Genomic DNA, 21,013 nt, shown 5'->3' with positions numbered 1-21,013 from the left:
ATGGCATGGGAGTGGGGAGTCTGGGCAGAGGACCTGAATAAACAAACAATGTATCTGTTTTAATCAAGTTGTTCTTGCTTGTACACGCTCTTCTAAAGCGTGATCTCATCCTATGTAAAAGTGTTGATTGAAAATGCGAATTACTATTCAAGAATCATCTACAGGATACAGACTGAAGACTGCTATAGAAAACAGCAGACTGGAGATGGATATCAGGGAATATGATGGATGATGAGGGAAGCCATGGCTGTAAAATTATAAGCTTGCCATTACAATAAGCATTATTATTTTAAAATGTTTGGTAATCCTCTCTTTTCTTTTGTTTGTGAATTTTGTTTATTGTTCCTACCATTATTTATTCATGTGGTTAGGTCTTCAGGTTAATTCCCTTCAAAAAGCTTTTTAATAATTATCTTAATGTTTTAAGATAATATTTTAAGACAATTAATAGAAATCATTATGTCGCTATCAGAGACTTTGGCATGGACAAGGAACAGCAGTGGATCTATGGTGTGTGTCTGTAGCATAAAAAGAGCACTTCCTGGTGTAATTTCTATTTCATAGTTTGATTACTCTTCCAATCTGTAGCTCCACTGCAAACCAGTGTCTCTGTACTCATGAAGAGAAGATTTTTCTACCTACAAAGCTGCTCCTTCCTTACTCTCTTTTCAACAACTTTGTAATTTCTAAGGCCTTCTGCCTGCTCTTCCTTTTGCTTCACTGCAGAATTAGTTATTATTTTCATTAGCTACATGAAAACATGCCAGACACTCATTGCTGTGGACAAGGTAAACATATTCTGAATGTTTTTGACGTAATTAGTCACACTATTTAGCAACCATGCACAAAACAAACAATAAACAACTTGGTCTATCATAAATATGCAACCCACCATTTCTCCCGATGTTAAAATTCTTACCTCTGCAGACAACCTCCTCTCTGAGTGCCTCAGACAATTGATGGGCCTTGCAAAACGTCTGGGAGGGTTTCATAACATTCCTAGCATGTTGCAAACGCTCTTTCCCCCTCAGGCCTGCGGGGCTTTGAACGAGTGAGTTTGGTTACACAAACAAGTCAGGGTGAGGAAAGCCAGGGTGTGGATTCTCAGTGCGTCAGCTGCCCCACAGTAACTGTCCATCCGCCTGCCCTCGCCCTGCCGTGTGCAGCAGTGAACTGGAGAGAGCTCCTTCGTATTTAGGCTGGAACATGAGAATTTACACGGGCAGTTACCACAGAGTTCACACCCCAGCTTGCCCCATGGCAGCTTGCTTGCGTGCCCATGCCTTGAGGCAGGAAGTGTACTGCTGCTCTGTGCAAGAAAACTGCTTGCTGCCTAAAATTAAAGCTTCTGGGAGAGAATGGGGAACTCAGCCATCAGTAGTTTGTTGAGAGAATAAACCTGAAATTGTGCACCTTATTAAACACCTGCTATTTCATTTCAAAATCCGAAGTGCCGTTGTTGGCTATGCTTTGTTTTCAGGTTGAAGCTTTTCCTGCTGCTTTTGTCAGCTCCAGTTTTTGGCCTGCAATGGTATTCTTTAAAAGAAAGGTGTCTGAATGAAACAATATCATTGCACTGTGCTCTGAAGAGCGCAGTTCCCTGGCTACCAAGTGGTGGACTTGTCAGTACCCTGAGGTCTAATGGTGTATCAGGAACCTACTCTGGCCTTGAGCTCCTCACTTTGGCCCCACGGGGGCAAGGCTCAACGGAGGCTCTGGAGTGGCCCTGCCCCCTGATTCCTACCTAGAAAGTGTTTGTTCCCACAGCTTGTCTTCCTTCTTTTGGCATTCTGATATGCATGACTGGTGACATGCTTTTTTCTGACATACATTATGTAGCACTGGGAGCACAGAGGCCTGGCACTGGCCGAGCAGCACCATTACAAAAAGTGGCCTCTCACAGTGTGTGAGTATCACCTCAGTGCTTGACAGTGCTTCCATCTGCTTCCTGCATTTTTCTTCTTACACAGACTTCAACCAAACACCTTCCCACCCTCCAGCCCATACTGTGTCACTTGTTCCCCTGCTCTGATAAAATCACTTGGTCACTGAGTCCTCAGTGTAGTGTTGTTCCTTGAACAGAGGCTTCCAGACATATTAGATCGGATAGGATATAACAGTCTTTCGATGTTAGATGAGCAGATGGTGAATATGACTTCTGAATTCTCATGTATACAATTTGTGTGGAACCACTCCAAAGCTTCCATTGTCAAAGGCCCTTTAGACAGCAGGCAGAAAATGCAAATCCAGACAGACAGCTTAAAGTCAGCTGTGGCTTGGAAAAGGCAACCAGCCATTGAGAGCAGCACAGTTTCTTCCTTAAAAATAGGTAAATAAACAAAATAATTGCATGTGTTTATTGGAATATGTGTTAAAATTTCAAAACATTTTCACCACAATTATGCAATAAACTGAACACCTCTATAAATAAGCCTGAGGCTTCACTGCTTCCTTATATACTCTTTGAAAAGTTTATGACAGTCAGGCATAAAGCTGAATTTGCAACTAGAGTTGTACAAACAGAGCTGGATTTGAAACTTTGTGATGAGTCTGGAAGAAAAGTTTACAGGAAAAGGAGTTCTGAGCTAACTGAAATGGAAAATTCAGACTTGAAGAACAAAACAAACAAAAATTTGAGACATTGTTTTTGCTGACAGCGAAGTATTTGTTAAGGCTATTTGATACCTAAAAATCTGTCAGTGTTTCAAACTGGAGTGAGTTGAATGGAAGGCCTCCAATACAGCTGGAGGGGTGGGGGGAGGTTGGTGCCTTCAAGGCTAACGGAGGATGGAGGCTTGTTCAGCCCATGGGAAGAAGCAGCTCTGGGATGTGAGGAATCAGGAAGCCTCCAAGTACAATTAGGACACTGAGACAGAGACAGATTCTCTGTAGTGGTACAATGCAGGATGGCAAGAGACTACAAGACAACAGGCAAAAATTGAGAAAAGAGATTTGGACTGGACAAGTATTTTAACTGTTTCCCCAGAGAGGTGATGTCTCTGTGCTTTTATTTTCAGAGTTGACTTGGTTAAAGGACTTAGCAACTTGGTCTTATCCCATACCTGATTTTGTTTCTGCAGCAGGTTGGCCCAGAAACCTCCTGGGATCACTTCCAGTGAACCTAAGAAAAATGCAGTCCAAATTAGAAATGAAGATACCAAAATACATTGATTAAAAAAAGCTGAATTTTAACTAATTGCTGAATCACCTGAAGGATTAAATATACAAAATGTCATTTTTAATCAAGCTTTTAAATTAAGTTATATCTTCATCGAATTCTTTGGTTTTTTACTACTTTGCTACTTTGGTTCTTCAGGTAGCAATATGAAAGGGATGATACAAGTTGTCCATTGTTTTCTACTATGAGAAATAACTGAGTTATTTCTCACTTATGAATAAACCATGTGAACTTTTCCACATTCTTTGGATTCCAAAATTCAAAATTGACACTGCATAAAAAACATAAGCAAAATTTATGTGTTATTGTAAAGCTTATATACACTGTCATTTTGACAGTATCTTTCCAATAAATATCCTTCTATTTTGTTAATTCAACTGATACTTTATTAAGACAGCTTCAGGAAGGAAGGTGAGCAGCATGTGATGTAATGTGGAACAATAAGCCCCAAATGTTGTAATCTGCTGTTCTGTAGAGATGGAGTGTCATAAGATAATAAGAATACTTTTCTTCGCTTGTGGCTCTGATGTGGTTATCTTGCTGAATATTGTAATCGTTTTCATTTGTTTTGGTATCAGGAAAGAGCTGACAAGTCAGGGTTACAGATAGCTGAAGCAGCTGGGATGAATTAGTATCTAAGTAAGAGTAGTGAGTAGTTTGGCTTTAAAAAAGCTATGTGATTTATAAGTATTTGAAGCCTGGAACCAGTACAACAGGAGAAAAGAGTTTAGCATATTTGTCAAGAAATACAGAGGATATTAGCTCAGACTTTGTTTCACTAGGATGTATTAATTAGACAGTATTTACTCTCCTTTTAGGTACTACGATATATCAGGCACACGCTATACTGTTCAAGAGAGCCAACTACCATCAGTAATCTGTCCACACTCTTACGTTCTTCCATCAATATCAATGTCTACCGCCTCGTTACCAGCAGCACTTAGAAAGGTAAGAGAAAACTGAGTATCTATGTTTACAAAAAACATCTATGTACATATAGATAAGCATATATAAATATATATATATATATATATCACAATGAGGACAACTAATCTGAAAACAGAATTTAATACAAGGTATAATTGTACATAATCTTCCTTTAAAAGAAATGTATTTGAAGTACTGGAAATTTTTCAAATAAATGTCATATACAGAAATAAGGAAGGTACATAATTGCTATAAGCTGGCATGAACAGCCAACAAAGGAAATGGCTCGAGGAGATCTTCCATCTTCCACATGTTCTCACAAACCATATGGCTTTTTCATTTTGATTATAAAATATACATAAGCCAAAATAATAAATGAACAGCAGTTACAGTTCCATGGTTTCTCACTTAACCTCCATTGTTTTCTGTGAAAGTTTTATTTCAGAGAAGGAAAAAGGGCTATGCATTAATTTTCTAAAGTTCATTTAGTTCATGTAGTGTTACTCATTTGCTTGGCAGCAGTATTGTTTCATGGAAGCAAGCTAGAGAAAATGCTAATTGTTTCTGCTTTAATGTGAGAACTTCATTTCAGATTGCAAACAATGTTGTGCAATATCATTCTTGTCTTTATTTTAATCTTTCTGTGGAGAGAGAAATACTTATTTTTTCATGTTAACATAAGTGCAGTAATTACAAAAGCTGATTTTTTTGTTGATTGTGGAACTAACATTCATGTGAATATATTTGATGAGGACCTAAAGTATTCTGTCTTTAAAACAAATAAATGTCTCGTCTAGTCTGGTCAAACCCAGAAATCTTATCTACTAATTTCTATATGAAGCCTTTGGAAAAGACTCATTGGTCTTAATTGAGTAGACAATATAAACCCCAAACATCCCTTGTGGTTTCGTTCAGCATCTTGGTTCCATTGGTATTATAAAAACACATCTACAAACAGAGTTCAGTTCTTTGCAGTTCTGAAACTGCAAAATACTGAAGTATTTTAATGGGCCATGGAAGCTAGTTTAGGACTTGGGTTCCAACAGAGCAAACCGGTGTTCTTGTGGCTTTGTACATTAATTCCTTGCAAAGAATTCTTACAAAGGTCTGATCATCTGATAGATGCATTTAAGGGAAAAAAAAGCAAGGAAATTTATTTTTCATAGGAATTAGGGAGAGAGGGAGAGAAGAGTCAAAGGAGAGGAGAGAGAATTCAGCAGTTTCTTTTGTTTTAGGATAATCTGGTATAGTATATAATAATGTAGTCACCTGATGATGACAGATAGATTATGGGGATTGGGTTTTAATGAAGCACAGTCTTCCCTCAGCACTTCTTGGAAGAGCAGTAGAAAACTGCGTGACACGGAACATAAACTGTTTGTGCCAGATTCCTCTCTGTTGCTCTTTTCTCTACAGAAGTCTGCTCATAAGCCCATTAAAGGTGAATGTACTGAATAGAGTCTCATAGACTAATTTATAAAGCCCAGTTTGTATTATTCTCTCTTTTTTTCTTTTTCTTTTTTTTTTTTTTTTGTCTAATTTAAGTTTTTCCCTTTGCATCAGATAATTAAGAGCTGACTCTAGCAATGACTAAAACAGACAAGCTCACCTGCATTCTTTTATTAATTAAATAGTCTTCTTGAGAAACCTTGCTTATCAGTCTCTGGAACTTGTTCACATTTAGTTTCGTTTTCTGAAAAAAAAAAAGTGTATATGTATATACATTGCTGTTTTTTCTTACAGTAATAGTCATCACTATATAACACAATTCACTTTCACCTAAATCCCCTTCCACTCTCAGCCAGTTCATGCCTACTAAGAGGATCTACAATAGCCACTCCCTTAATAGTTTTCTTCACCTTCTGAAGAAAAAGCTGTCCCCAGCATATTCCAAGAACTTGTTGGACTGTCTCTGTCTTGTATTTCTTTTCCAACAGGAAAAAAGAAATAATTCCAAGAAGTAATTAAAGCCGTCAGGTTCTGTCCTTTTGGATGCTTCCCTTGCTTGATCAAAAACAGTCTTCCCTCCACCCAATTAACTAGCGTATAATAAACTTCTATTATAGTATACCCTGGTTTTCTCCTTTCATCTTCTTCCAGAGTTGTTTAACAAATCTTCATCTTACCCATTCTAGTGCTTCAGAGCAGCTCTTCTTGATATACAATGCAACTTGTTTCTCTTTTTCACTTGACTTTCATAAATAGTGCTAGTAAAGCAGAAGGAAATTAAAAAAAATGTTGACGTTCTCTTGTTTAGTAGTGTTATTCAGTGAATAAATGTTGTGTTGCCCAAATTACAAAGTTAAAATATTTTCTTTCATTACACTGTTTTTGAAAAAAATCTACATCATTCTATATCAATATTATTCTCTCATCAAATGCCTTTTGTGCTGATTCAGATGTAATCGTAGTTCTCATCAAAGATTTCCACTTTTCTCTTTGCAAATTTGTCTGGCATTTATCACTCTGTTTTATTATAGTTTTCTGGTTTTGTACAGCTATATAAAAACCATTAAGAGTTTTTTTCTAAGTGTACTTAGCAAATATGTAAATTGTGTATGTTCACTGGGGCAAATAGATCTATGAGAAATTAATAAAGATGAAAAAAATAAAATATATTATATATTTATTTTATATATTATTATATATTTTTATATATTATATAAATATATTTATATATCTAGCCTATTTAATGTGCAAAGCATTCATTTTTTTAAAATATAAAATACCTTTTGGTATTTTTGCAAATAGAATTTTGGTAACACTATGAAACATTGAAAAAAAAAAAAACAAAAAACACATTTTTAGATGTCAGTTCTGCAAAGTATTCCATCACTAGATTTATAAAACTCAATTTCTTTTCATTTCTCCACATGATACATTCTGTCCTTGGTTATGTTTGCGCAATGCAGTTATTCTCAGAGTAGCTATATAAGAGGAATTTGTTTGTAAATGAAGGAAAACTTGATTGGTTTCCTGTTTGTATTTAAAATGTCTGTGCAGATCTATAGATTCTTCTTACTATAGATGAAGAAACAACTACCTGACTGCTTGCTGCATTCAGTTCTCTTAAAAAAATAATCTGAGGATCAAATAACAGATGAGTCTGCATTTTGCAGTTGTACAGTTTCAATAGAAATAAAATGGAGTTTAATACCAGTTGAGGAGTCTTACCTGCAACACAGAAAACTCAAATGACCTTAAATTACATTGTTACAAACAAATAGACTTTAATCTGATAGGTTTCAGTATAGTTAGGCTGAAAGATACTTGCTCCTGTGAAGACCAATTTTAAATGTAGATTGGCTTCTACTGATAGTAAAATGAGTGAATTAATAGAATGTTCTTAATCCTTCCTTACTTATACATTTCCTCTTCACTAGGACAATAATTACAAAACATCTGGACTTCTTAAAATTCCATTTTTTTCTAACAGTCAGATATCTGTGCTCTAATGCTATCTCTCCTCTTACATCAAGGTGTTGATTAGTCAGTTTTTGAGACATATAACCAGGTATCTGTCTAAAGGTTTCTCAGGATGCTCCATCTAGATAAGAGTTCTCACACCTACTTGCTACCTGAATACAGTCACTGCCTTTCACACAAAGATTCAGTCCTATGACATGAATATTTAACTAAGGAAACTGGGTGGAGTACTTCTAACACCGAGGTGTGGCTGTGGAAGCCCATTTTGATTCTGTGTCAAATTGCTGGATTAAATGAGTTTATTCTATCACTGCTGTTGCTGTGCTCCTGAGACAGCAGATACACAAGTCCAAAAGTTCCCTTGCTCTTTAACTCATCTTCCAGGAAGATAGCTGGTCAATATCCAGGGTGTTTTCAACTTAATCATTTCTCATCTGCTTCTTCAATTTCATTTCTGCTTTGCTCAGATTAATGCTAGCAAAACATCAAGCCTAGGTCCTTAAAGTGTTTCTTGTTACAGTGCTTTATTTTCTCAAGAAATATCAAAATCCTCAGTCTATTTGGGATCTTGGAGAATTGCAAAATCACCTGCCGGGGTAATATTTCAAACTGTGGATGCAAAGCATTTTGTACTGACACTTCATAATCTTCCAGTGCTGAGGGTGAAAGTAGGTGAACCACTGAACAAAATTATTGGTTTGTGGATGGGTGAGAGGAGCCTGCCCTGAGGTGAACAAGTCTTTGCCTTAAGGTTCACCACAGTTTTCTACAGATATGGCTTTTCAGTGGTTAACCATTCTTCTCCCAAAACTTCAGACAGAAAGAAGAAAAGGAATCCTTCCTCAGCCTAGAATCAAAAAAACTAAACAAATCCCTATAACCAAAGACCTAGAAATGACTCATGCAGGAGCTAGAAGTGTTTGCTGTTGTATGTTTTCTCAGGTGAAAGAAAATAAAAAGTGCAGGAAAGCACTAACCTGCTTTGTGCAAAGACTCAGGAAAAGGGAAGAGGAAATTATATGGCATTTTAGGATTTTTTCCCTTGGAGTAGAAGGGTAAGCGCAACAAAGCAGTTATTTAAGTGGAGATTGAGGGGTGGTGATGGGCATGTTCTTGATTTTGTTTTGTTCTCTTTTAAGTCCTCAGCTGTTTGGATTAAGCTATACCTTTCTAGTTGAGTAAATGTTGCAGAACAAAATTATATTACCAGAAAACGAACAAACAAAAGCGAACAACAAGATAAAACAGTGAAAAAAAAGTATTTTCAGTGTTTTACTAAACATCAGAATTCTTGTTGGAGTTTCTATCAGCTTAATTATGTTTATGCTCAACTGTTGTGTAAAGGAATGTACTTTTTTTTCCCCCTCCTTCTTCAAAGTAACTGTTGTGTCCTCTGCCTGGTGAAACTCCTATTATTTCTAGTGTGGTCAGTAGAGAAGGGCCTCTAAATTTGGGCTGTAGGACCTGTTCAGTGCAGATTATTCACTACTGCTACATAATGCTTCCAGCCACCCTCCTCCCACGTGTGACTTGTTTCCCTGAAGTAATGGCACTTTGTACCTCCCAGCCTTAACAAATTGAATCATTTTCCTCTTTTTGTCTTTTTGTTCCACTAGGAACTACCCCTGTTACTTGGCAGATAGGTGCAAAATCCCTTGATAATCTCCACATGGCATTCTTCAACAAGAAGTTGGAATTTACTTGCTCTCTTTTCAATTAGTCATGCTTGTGGTCACTCCAGTAGGGCTACTTTTTAATGACATTGCTCTCCAGTGTCATTCCTGCAGAGAAAAGCGTGGCCTCCCATATTTTAAATTTTAAAGTATAACTTTTATCCTCCGTTAACCTCTGTAGACAGATCTTCCCATGACAGTCACTTGCCTCTAATCCACTCATTTATGGGAAACTTGGAGAAATTAATTGCTATGCTTAAAGTGAACCAAAAATACAGAAATAGAGATTTTTATAGACTAGGATAGATAGAAAATTTTATTTACATATATTTATATGTGTAGGTGAATGTACATTTAAATGTATATATGGCTTTATTACAGTTTGGAGGATGTTATCCATGAGCCATAGATTCGGGATCACCTTCCTAATGTATTTGTGTGAATTGAAGAGATCAGTATACAGAAAGAATGAAAAAATAGATCAAATATGGTAAAGCATGGATCATGTGAGAGGTCTTCAACAAAACTTAGAGAAGCTACATTATTCATTGTCTGTGTGGCTTTTAATAGGGATTTTAATAGGATGTTACTGTGCTGGCTGCTAAGCACAGTAATTCTTTATTGTGGTCAAAAATGTCTAGGAAAACATGAGAAAGTTATAATAGTTTATCTAAGCTGTTTTTTTCTTTTATCCTATCTATGCAATTTGTACTTATTCTTAGGCTCCAACCATGGTGTGGTTTGGGCAAGAAGATGATGTTAACAGGAAAAGAGCACTGAAGTCTTTGCTTTGAAATTCATGGTTAAAAAAAAAAAAAAAAGGGAATTGAGTTTCCAAACCAAACCTGTTGAGTAGGGTGGAGAGATGTGGGAAGGGAAAACGAGTGCCTCATTTTGTCCTGGCCCTGCCAGCATTTCTTATACGGTTGACAAAGGATTTATGCTACACTTAGCAAATATTTAATTTACTCTGTCTGTACTTTAAACTTTTAAAGTTTTTATAGGATGCTTAGCTCTGAATCATGATATATTTTGCAATAGTTTTAGATGATTAATACTGAAATATTCTTTCAGAATGACTTAGTTGATAAATATGCAATTCATAATTAAAAACCAACAACACACCAACCAATTGCAAGCAAAGTGTAAATAGTACTGAAGTCATCATGGGAGCCAGAAAGTACATAACTGGGATTGAATTTAAAAGCTGACCACTTAAGTCACAGTGATGTCTCCCACAGACATTTGTGTTCTGAGAAGCCATTATATCTTAAATTACTTGTCCTGACTATTTGGTGAGTAGTGTCATAAAGCAGTAACCTTAAATGATCTGGTAAAATGTGAAAACCCACAAAGGATTGCAGAGATTATAACTTGGAGATAGCTTCTGTCAGTAGGCTTTCCATAAAGAGGATGTCTAAGAGTGAAGTCTACAGAGATGTATTAGCAGTGTTGACTACAGCTGAGTATATCTGATGGAAAGGGATGCTCAGTACTGCGTAGACAAGGCAAAACTGGCCCCAGCATGCCTCAACAGCCATTATGTAATACCACCTGCTGGCATGGGCCCACACCTTGGCCAGCTCTCCCTAAGGAACAGGACTAAGTATCAGTGGAGGACTGAACTACAATTTGGTTAACTCTTTCAGCTTAAATAAATCCTAGTACTCTTTTGCTGTAAATGTTTCTTAGCTTTTGACACTGAAACCTACAGAGTCAGCAAAGCCCCTGTACAAGCAATTTACTTTTCATAGCACATGTGTACCAGTGTACCTGTAGGAATGCTGAAACAGGAGTGGACAGCCACCTGTAGTTGTAAATGAACACTGGTGATGATTTGCTGGCTGATGAAACTCAAGTATCATGTCTACCTTAAAGAGAAGAAAAAGGTAAACACAGTGTGAAAATGTACATCAGGAACATCTGCTTTTGAGCTGCGATAGCTGCATTTCTATTCCTTTATCTGTATCTGTGCTTTGTCAAGGCCTAGATAAGATAGGGAAAGGGGACAAGAGGGATACCAGTGTGAAGACACAGAAAAGATGAAACTAAAGAAGACCAATAACAAAGCAAAAACAAACGTGTTTATAGATGAAATCCATAGCAGATAGGAAAGATCTGCTAAAACAAAATATGTAAAAAGGAGTGTTCAGAAGACAGTAAAATGTTTATGTATTTTGTTGCACTTCTCTAGGAATCTACCAGTGGGATCTTAATGTAAATCTGATTTATTTTACGTTTCCAGTTAGAACTGTTGTGATAATTGTATCAACACAAAATTAAGCAATGCATGCTAGAATTTTCTTTCTAGTATAATTGATGTGAGATATACAAAGAAGTCAAGAATTACTGATTTAAGAGTATCCATAATGGTATATGGTTTTGGTTAAGAATCATTCTGCCTCTATTTATCGTGACACAGCAAGCATAGATAACACTGCAGCAGAAATGCTCTGGATGCTGCACTGTGGTTCTTTCATAGAAAAAGTATTGCAAGGTGCCCTCAGTTCAGCTGCATTTGTTGATAATGAAGGCAGAAGAATAGAGCAGCCAGTTACATGTGCACAGGCACGTGTACTGTGTAGGCAGAGATCAAAATTCTGAGAAGTCCCAAAATAAAAAAGCTTGGATACCAGATGCATTATAAAACTATCTGATTATTATTATTTGGCTTTGTCACACAGCTCACTGAAGACATGCTCCTCCTTTTATCTTTCAAAAACTCTTGAAATCTAGGGGTAATTAAAGCGCAAGAGAGGTTCTCAGCTATCCAAGGCAGGAGTTCTCTGAGCATTGCTCAACAATTACTTCTCTGCCTAATAAAATACTGTTCTGCTGACTAGACTGATGGCATCATTGCAATTTCCTTGTCATTCCACTTTTTTCCATATTCCCAGCTCATTATACCTCTTATCCCCATGTGAACTACAAATTCACTTCTGTATTAACTTTAAAAGGATTTAATTTTGTTATTTGCAGTCTGGCTTAAGACACCAACTCTCTTATTTCCTAAAAATAATATCCAGTTCTTCTGGCTGATTGTGAGAAGCCTTGAAAACAGCTTTGTCTCATATTTCTGTGGCTTTCTGGTGAAGACTTTTCTTTTGAGCTGTAGCACGAGAGTAAATAAGCTGTGATTGATTGCAGGTGTACAGAGCTACAGCTAATAGCTAATGTGGGCCTTAGAGAAGTATAAAAGGCAGGAGGGATGATGGCATGGAGTTACTCAGTATTTTCATAGAAGTAACATGACTTTTGGAGTATTGATGTGAAAAAAATCTGTCTTGTATTCTAAGACTGTCATTTAAGATAATGGTGGATGTACTGAGTCAAATAGGTTCCTCCCTCCCTTTTTGAATATGAATAAATTTGAAGGTGCAATAGAAATACCAGTTAATTCTTGTTCTGATAGACATCTTTCAAGCACTCCAAGCTTTTTGAGGACATTGTTGTAGTTGTTGTTTTTATTGGTTTGTTAGTTTTTTGAAGACATTAAAAAAAATAATAACAAAAACAAAAAGACAGTAATATGTATTAGACAATGTGCTTTTCTTTTGTCTGGCAATATGGTGCACTCTGCTTCCAAACAGTTAAACGTATCTTCTTTGAAGCAGGAGAATTATAGAAAAGCTGTGTCCAGTTTCACATTAGGCTTGTCTTTCTTTTGAGCTGTGTTTGAAATTGAATTTCATCTTAGCTGTTACATGCCCTATGTAATACTGTGAAGAATTTAAGAAGATATAAAGAGCGAAAATGAGTTTCTGTTGGGATGTTTGGTGACTGCTGAAAAGGCAGTGACACAAGCATTTGTTTAGAATGTTTGATAACGCTGAGTTCTTCAGAACTGAAGCACTGAATAATCTACAGTCTATCACCAGGCAATTACAACATATGAGGTCTGTTAAACTGGCACACTGCTATGCTGTGCAGGAGTGAGATAATACAGTTCCAACAATGCCCAATGTTCCAACATTGCCCAGTCAAGGCAGCATGCCTTGCAAAGTAGTAAGGAGGTCAATCATCAGTGATCAAATGTGGACAAGCAAAATAAGTCTGGTACTGGTGATGTGGGAGCATGTACCAGGCAGTCCACTGTTATCAGTGGCCATTCTTTATCTATCCCGCCTTGTGTATCATCCTGCCAAAAACCTAGCTAGCATTTTAACATCTCAGTGTTGTTGCTCATGCTCCTATGTAACTCTTAGAAAGGCCAGGCACTTTTCCACCTGCTTTCCAAAGGGCATACATACTCCTCCCTTCTCTTTTCCTTGGTAAGTACAGTCCTGTTAAGCTGGTGTTTGAATCACCAGGACTCTGTTTCTGGCCCCCGTGCTAGGCTATTTTATAGTGATCTGCAGACTGCTTTGCATCATGCTCTCATACCACTTCCACACTTGCACAATATGCTGGAATGGTTTTCAGGACCTTGGCAGCCAGCTGAGCTCTCTCTTTGGGTGTAACTGTATTTCCATTTTGCTCTGCTATGTGACCAGGTGGCTCAGCGTATCCGCAGAACACCTGTGCATCCTCAGATCTGAGGAGATTGCAACACAAAGCTTTTAGTATAGCTCACTCCTTCTGACCACGCTTTTGCCATTTGTACTCTACATAATGTATACGACAATTAGGAAAGTGTGTATATATACATATACATATAATTTATTGCTCTGTAGTTCCATCTGCAGCATAATAATGGGTTTGCAAAGGGTAGTCATGAAAAACTTCTTTCTGGATTTATTCTGAGAACTGAATTACAGTGAGCAAGCTGAGACGCTTCTTCATTTATTCAGTTGAAACAGACACTCAGTCTGCCATAGCTTCAAGTCTGCAAGTGCAAAGAGCAATTCACTTTAATAAAGAATTGGCTAAACAACTGTTTGACTAAGATTTAGAGATTTTAAAATATATCTACCATTCCTACAAGCTAGCTTGGCTGAAGTAACTTTCAAAGTCACAGTGAGTTGCAAATTCAAAACTTATCTGCTTAAATGTAACAGTTGCAAACAGTATCTAAGAATTTAAATGAAATATAATGTTTTATTCTGTGAACATTGCTTTTCACTCCAGAACATAACAATATAATTCCCTCTAAATTGTACCTTTTGACATGCAAACAAAAATTGAACCTCTTTTCCTTGTCCATCTTTACAAAATCCCCTCCCCTTTTCAACTGTCTAGGAACTAGTATTTAGATAAAAAGAATATTGAGATCTGCTTACTTTTTTGTATTTCTTTTTGAGAAACTTGTGATTTTTAGCAGGCTTATCAGAGGTAATTTTTCATGTTCCCCTCTCCTGTCCTCCAGAGGAGTTTAGATTGTTGTGCTTCTGGGGATGCTAAGGGGATGTTTTTCTTGGGCAAGTAAGACTTATTTTTGCCAGATAAATTTCTGATTCTGGGAGCTGAAATTTAAAATAAATAAATAAATAAATAAAACAACTTTCCAAACACGAGAAAGGTGCATGTACTTCTGTGTCCTTGTTTTCCTAAGCTGCTGCTTTGCGAAGCTGAAGCTCACCCTGCATGTTGCTGGCTGCTGTTCAGAGCACTGTGCACAGCTGAAGAACTGAAGAGACTTGTCAGGCTCATCGTGCAGCTGGCTGGGAAAGCCTGAGCTGCAGTAAAGACAAAAGATAGAGTCATTTGCAGACAAAAAGGTTGGGTAGCTAGAGGGAAACCATATAGCACAGCCAAGATTTCTCTTCCCACCCTCCCAACCTGCTGCCAAGAAGGCGTAGGAGGGAAGCGGTGGAGTGGCAACAGGAGAGAACACACAAGCTCCTTCCTTCTGTGTAGAGGAAGCACTTGCAGCCTGCCAGGTTTTCACCGGGCATTCCCAGGTGCCTCCCATGTCCTCAGGGCTGAGGAATAGTGGACTGGGCTCATACAAAGTGTCCCCCAGAGTTGTTAAGGGAGCAAGTCGTTACCAGATTGTGTTTAGAAAGGTTCTCAAACCTTTCTAAAGTTCAAGCCCAACACTGTAACTGTGGTACATAAACTGCATTTGATGAGTCCTGCTGTTTTTAAGGATTAATGCATAAAAGTGCCTCTTCATCATGCCTCTTTGTTCTGTGCTGCAGGCACCAATGCCTGTCCTAGCTGCTGGACAGACCTGTGCCCAAACTAATGCCTTACTCTAAGATTCAAGTCTTGGAATCAGTAACCCTGTGTATTTCTTGATGTTTCTTGGAAACACTGGTATTTGTGAACTGTAGAGCTTAACCCATTTTGATCCACTTCCTTGTTCATCATTCTTTATCAACAAAATATATTGATTTTATGGGTAAAACCCGATTTTTTTTGAGTCAGTAGAAGTTTGAACCAATGATCCACTAGTAATACTAGCAAGATTTAAATGCTGCTGTAGTTATGTCACTTTAGCAGTTCATGTTTAGTAGTTGGTGTGCACAGTAGATTAATGCAGAATGTCTGTAGTAATAGATCTGTAATAGCAGGAAAACATGCTCTCATTTTCTTCAGAAGTAATAATGTATCTGTTTTCTGGATGAGCACATATTATTTATTTTAATGCTTTATATGCTAATTACATCTGTTTGGAGCCTAAAATAAGCACACATAAGAATGGAAATATATTTCATCAAAAAATTCTCTTAGAAGTTTCTGTTGCTTAATGGTGAATGTTATGAGATATTGATGTAATCCTGTGATTAAAAGCAAAGAGTTTTGAGGAATATTCCACTCAATTTAATTTTTGCCCACTGCAGGGAACTAGTGGGTCCTGTGTCACTCCTATCTTCTCTATACTGGTTTTATAAAATTTACTGTAATTTATGGTAAGGCAATTCTCTTTAACAATTATTATAATAATTAGTTAGAGGGAATTCTGGGAGCCTCAGGTGAGCACTGTTATTTAGAAAAAACAGTAAAGTATAAAATTGTAGTTCAAATGTTAAGATGAGATGTCCAGCCATTTTTATAAAGTTAGGATAAGGTATTTTAGTAATAATAGTTTCTTGTATTTAATGCTCTTCATGTGTACATGATGAAAATTCTGTACATCAAAGAAATTATCAAGGAGTGTAAATGCTTCTTCCATTTCAGTAAAAAGCTCTTTGAAGTACATAGGCTATCAAGCCCAAATTTTCCAAAGCAGCTGCTTTGTTGGGTGCCTTCATACTGCTGGGGCTAACTTGAGACGTGCTTCAGTTTAAAGGTTCTGTTTGTTTAAAGATACTAAATGGTACCCTGGGATAACCTATTATAGAAGTTATACTGCACAATTTTGATTTATTTAATGAGAATGTGAAGAAGAGAGATTCCTTATTATTAAAGCATATTTAAATACGCTTGATTAAATATCATCATTTTTCATCCTATTGAATGGCTTTTAGAGTCATAAACATACAGTAACTTTTTCCAGTTTAAGGACCATCACATATACTTCCCAAAGCAAGCATGTCAAACATGCACTTGTCTTTGTTGTTAGGTTTATGAAATTTGGGTTTTGTCAGATTAGCATCCACTTTGTTTTTATTCTTCAGCAATTTAGCAGTCTTGCAGTAACAACGCAGTGCTTAGAATGATGTGCGCCTATGGCTGCCTATTATCTACAGTACCAGAGCTGGAGAAAATCCTTGTGTTGCTAGCAAAAGGACTTTCAGTTCTACAGGTATTGTTTTAAATTATCTTACCCTGTGAAAGAAATCCCAGTTTTCCAAATTTCAATGACATCATAAGTTATCTTTAGGTATCCAGAGCTAGAGCCAGTAAAGGACTAAAAGACTCAGGTGGCTTAGTTAACAAACTCGGAGGCATGTTTTTTCCTAGACTAAATTAAAACTGCAAGTAAGGATCCTATATAACGCATGCAGAGTGTGAGACTACCTAAATCCTTCATCTGTTGAGTACGTAGGGCTGGCTAACGAGAAAGATTGAGTGTGAGCACAGGAGTGCATTTAGGAAGGCAACTACGTGCAAAATCATGTAGAGATGCTCAAGTTAGCCCAGGAGGAGCCAACTCAGTTAGCCAGCACAGGGTAGCCACACCAGGACAGTGTTTGGCAAAAGCTAACAATGTGTGTGGCTCCTTACGGTTATTTCCTCTTTGTCCAATAATCATCTAATGTAAAAATGTATAAACATCTGAGTGTGCATAATTTCCCTTTTGGGAATACACATCAATTTTACTCTATGTGCTTAGCAAAGAAGTCCAGATTGCTACTCAAAAAGTTTTTCCTTAGATTAGCAAGACGCAGAATGGAAATCGTAATGAGTTGTCACTTGTGCACTTGTTAGGTCAAACCTAACTAGCAGGTTTATCTTACTGTAAGCTCAGTAGTACTAGTGAAAATTCTGCAGTTTTTTTGTCTTTTTTGAAGAAGCCAGTTTGGGATTGCCCATGGAAGTTACAGATATTTTATGAAATACTTGTACCTGCTCTGAAACATAGCAGAATTTGTTCAAATGTCATATGCTTTTCAGTACTGTGGAGTTCCTATTGATCTAAATGATTCTAAATGAAAAGAAGGAAAAGAGATCAAGAGGAGCATTTCACAGTGCTTGACAAAGAACTGATTTCCAGACATTTACTGTTTAATCTGTCACACAGACAGACACATAGATGTGGAGCAAAAGAAACCTATTTCCTATCTCCAGTAATTATAAACTAAAAGAAATTTGAAAGTGTTACGGTGAGCTATATGTCTGAATTAGAAATCTCATATTAAACCCACACATACAGATAAACTATTAGAGTTAGTGACAGGATACTGTACCTTCTCAAAACAGAAGAAAGAGGCCTACAGACAGGTAAATGCAAAAATATTTCTGTGTCAGATTCTTTATCACTCTGAACCACATTCAGAATTGAAAGTAAAAAAGGAAATGGGTTTTATTTATTAGACCTGAGAAAATTCCAAGGTCACTTCTTCCCCTACAGAATGTTTTTACTTTTTAACCTTATTGCTTAAAAGAGCAAGTGCTTTCAAGTCCCTGTCTCTTAGAATAAAAAAGAGAATGTATATTTATTTCCAATTTTTACCTCAAGAGAGGTGGCGTCTTGCTGAGTAGATTATCTAATAATTCTGCTCAATGATACTGTCTGAGTAACAAAGCTAGAAATGCTGAGAGCAAAGATATGAACTTAACTAATATGAAGCTTTTTCTTTTCTTACACTGGAGCACAACTATTACTATTATTTATGCTAATGCTATTTTTTTGCATATAGTTTAATTCTGGAAGTCTTCCAAGTTCAAGAAAGTTTAAATATTCTCTCAGTTCTTTAATGTTGAATGATCCCTGCTTATACTTTTAGTGCTGCCTGTTTTCTGCTTTTTCAAATTCCATCTTAGCATCATTTTTCCTTGAGACCCTAGAAAAGTGCAGATTTACTATACCTGCTTAGGAAAGTGAAGAACCAAGCATACCTGTATAAGTCAGTCACTTGCAGAATAAAGGCACATGTTTTCTTCTTTAGCCACCTTCAACGTGGATCAGAAAACTTTAATCAAGTTTGTGAGAGCCAACGTGTGTGGTATATTTTTCCTACTGTTGCATATCTACGTCCCAGTATTGCATGTTAATGAATGCATGTAAGCTTTTTGCCCAACACCAACTTCATCGCTCCTTGCAGCAGGTTCTCCACTTCTGTTGTGGTGCTTACTGAGGGATTTGCTGCCACCCTTTGCAGCTCTTCTCTTGTTCTCTGACTGAGTCCCTTTCATAGCTATAATTTGTCTGCCTAATGACTTTATCAGTTGGAAAGGCTCATTTCAGATACTACTTCCTTTTTTTGCTTGTTTTTAACTGAGTGCTGCCAGAAGAAAGAAGGGGTTAAAGCGTGGGAGGATTGCTGAGAAAAAGGGTTTGGTTAATGACAGCAGGACTGCACCTCACACACACCGTAGTTTGTTTATTCTTCTGTAAACAGCAAAAAGAATTATCATCATCATGGTAAGGCAAAAGGTACTCTTCTTTTTTTCTCTAAACCCCAGCAGAAATCTTTGGGTTCCTGCACAACTGATTTTTTAATTGTGAAATCAATTTGATTAGCATTGGTTTTACAGAGTGTCTCTTTAAATAACAGATGCTGACAGAAGGGGAGGGGGTAAAGACTTTAGTGTATGGAAATAACTAGCTCTGGGGAAGAGGAGATGGGAGCAGGCATGTCTTTTCTGACATGCCTGTTCTTTTTTATCAACCTCGTTTCCTAAATACTGATTTAATTATCTGTTCAAATTGTGCTTGTACTTTTTTGCTTTTGCTGAGTTTTCTGTAAGTAATTCTATTTATTTGATTGGGCACAATTTGCTGCTTTCAGGATTGCTCGTTTATACATATATATATATATTCAATATATAAATATCTTATTTGGCATCTAAGAAGTAATACAGAATTTATACTTACATCTCTGCTTCATGAGCTGAATATTTCCTTTCAAAAAAAAAAAGAGTCAGTTAAACATATAGACTCAATATTAGTGTTATTCTAGATGCTGTTGCAAAATGGTCAATTTTCAGTATACATCTGAACTACAGATTTAGTTTAACAGTGAACAAATAAATTGGAAACAGACAAGTCCTGTTCCCTTGAACATCTGTAGTGGAAAATAGGATACCTAAGTAGTTTATGGAAAAAGACGACTGTCAGTAAAAACTTCATTTCACTGCATTCTGCTCAGTAGTCTTGTATTTATAGCTCCCTGGTTACTCAGATAAGTTCCCCAGTCTCTGTAACTACATTCCCTGTATAAAGAGCTCAGGTAAAAGTGAAATTGTTAGAAATAGCAATAGATGGATGTTACTCTTACGTAAGGGTACCAGTGAAAGAGTTGCAAGACGGAGGGAGTGAATTCCATGCTTGGATGAACATGTTACATTTACAGTGTATTTCTTTCTCTGTGTCTGAAGAGGAAACTGTCAACCGGGAATCTGATGGATTTAAAAGAAATGCTAAAAATGTTTCACGTGTGGGTGCCAAACCATTGTTACTTGGAGGAAGGCAGCGTGTGGGATAGAGTATTATAATACTAACCCCTCTTTTGTGGCTTTGTAAAGGGTCAGCATAAACAAGGAAAAGTTATTTTAGTGAATTGAAATAATTCAAATCCGGTTTACTGATATAAGCTATCAAGTAAAAGTAGAAATCACTTAGGTTAACTTGAAATATAATTGCTTTTTTTCTCCCTCATGATCACAAAATTCCCCAAACTGTTTCGGGTCAAATGTTTTGTTTTTTTTTTTTCCCATGCTTTTTAAGTAAGAGCACAGGCAAAATCAGCAAGCTTTCATTTCTCTTTCCCTATGCCAGTAGTTAGGGCACTCACCTGGGAACTGGGAAAGTGGGGTGATCTTCCCTCAGTAGCACTGGAAGCAGGATATTGAGTGGCTCTTATGCTGCTCAGGCTTTCCTCTTAGCTTTTACTTGTACAGTCTTCCTTCTAGTCCTTCTACTACTTTTACAGCACATTTTGACAACAATACTCCAGCAAAGTTTTCAGCCTGACAAAGCCTAGCACTGCAAATGTTGAATATTTGAGTCAATCTGTCAACTGTGAAGAACAGTACAGCCTGAAGAGTAGAGTTCATTTATATGTTCTTGGCTAATGCACTTCTTGGGATACCATATGACTGATAGAACTCTGAGGCTTTCTGTTTCTTGTGGTTGTAAGAATTATGATACTATGGATTTAAAGAGATCCAAAATTCCTGGCATTCCAGTATTAACTTAAAAGGCTGGTACCTATAGTATCAGAAATGTTCAAAGTAGAGGGGTATCAAAAGTTTGCATATTACTTGAAATCTATGCTCTTCTAGTGAATGACAAAGCCAAATTTATACTTCACTAAAT

The 21,013-nt window shown here is 37.0% G+C and overlaps 1 protein-coding gene and 1 long non-coding RNA gene across 2 annotated transcripts in view; one reads left to right on the top strand and one right to left on the bottom strand.

Moving 5' to 3' along the window:
• The window catches only part of CRYBG1 (crystallin beta-gamma domain containing 1), a 94,757-nt gene that overhangs the window by 27,683 nt on the left and 46,061 nt on the right, over positions 1 to 21,013 (top strand). Inside the window, exon 2 of the mRNA XM_090135924.1 lies at positions 3,997 to 4,126. Within this exon, the coding sequence (XP_089992050.1) occupies positions 3,997 to 4,126 (130 nt within the window). The remainder of the gene's footprint in view (positions 1 to 3,996; positions 4,127 to 21,013) is intronic.
• On the bottom strand, positions 14,433 to 20,701 carry LOC149919090 (uncharacterized). Its single transcript, XR_016464759.1, has 4 exons — positions 20,490 to 20,701; positions 19,571 to 19,597; positions 14,723 to 14,819; positions 14,433 to 14,606 (listed from the first exon to the last, which is right to left on the bottom strand). It is a non-coding gene; the product is annotated as an uncharacterized LOC149919090 (long non-coding RNA).

Source organism: Phasianus colchicus, chromosome 2, assembly GCF_987193195.1.
Source record: "Phasianus colchicus chromosome 2, bPhaCol1.hap1.1, whole genome shotgun sequence".
NCBI lineage: Eukaryota > Metazoa > Chordata > Aves > Galliformes > Phasianidae > Phasianus > Phasianus colchicus.
This window is presented reverse-complemented; position numbering and strand designations above follow the sequence as displayed.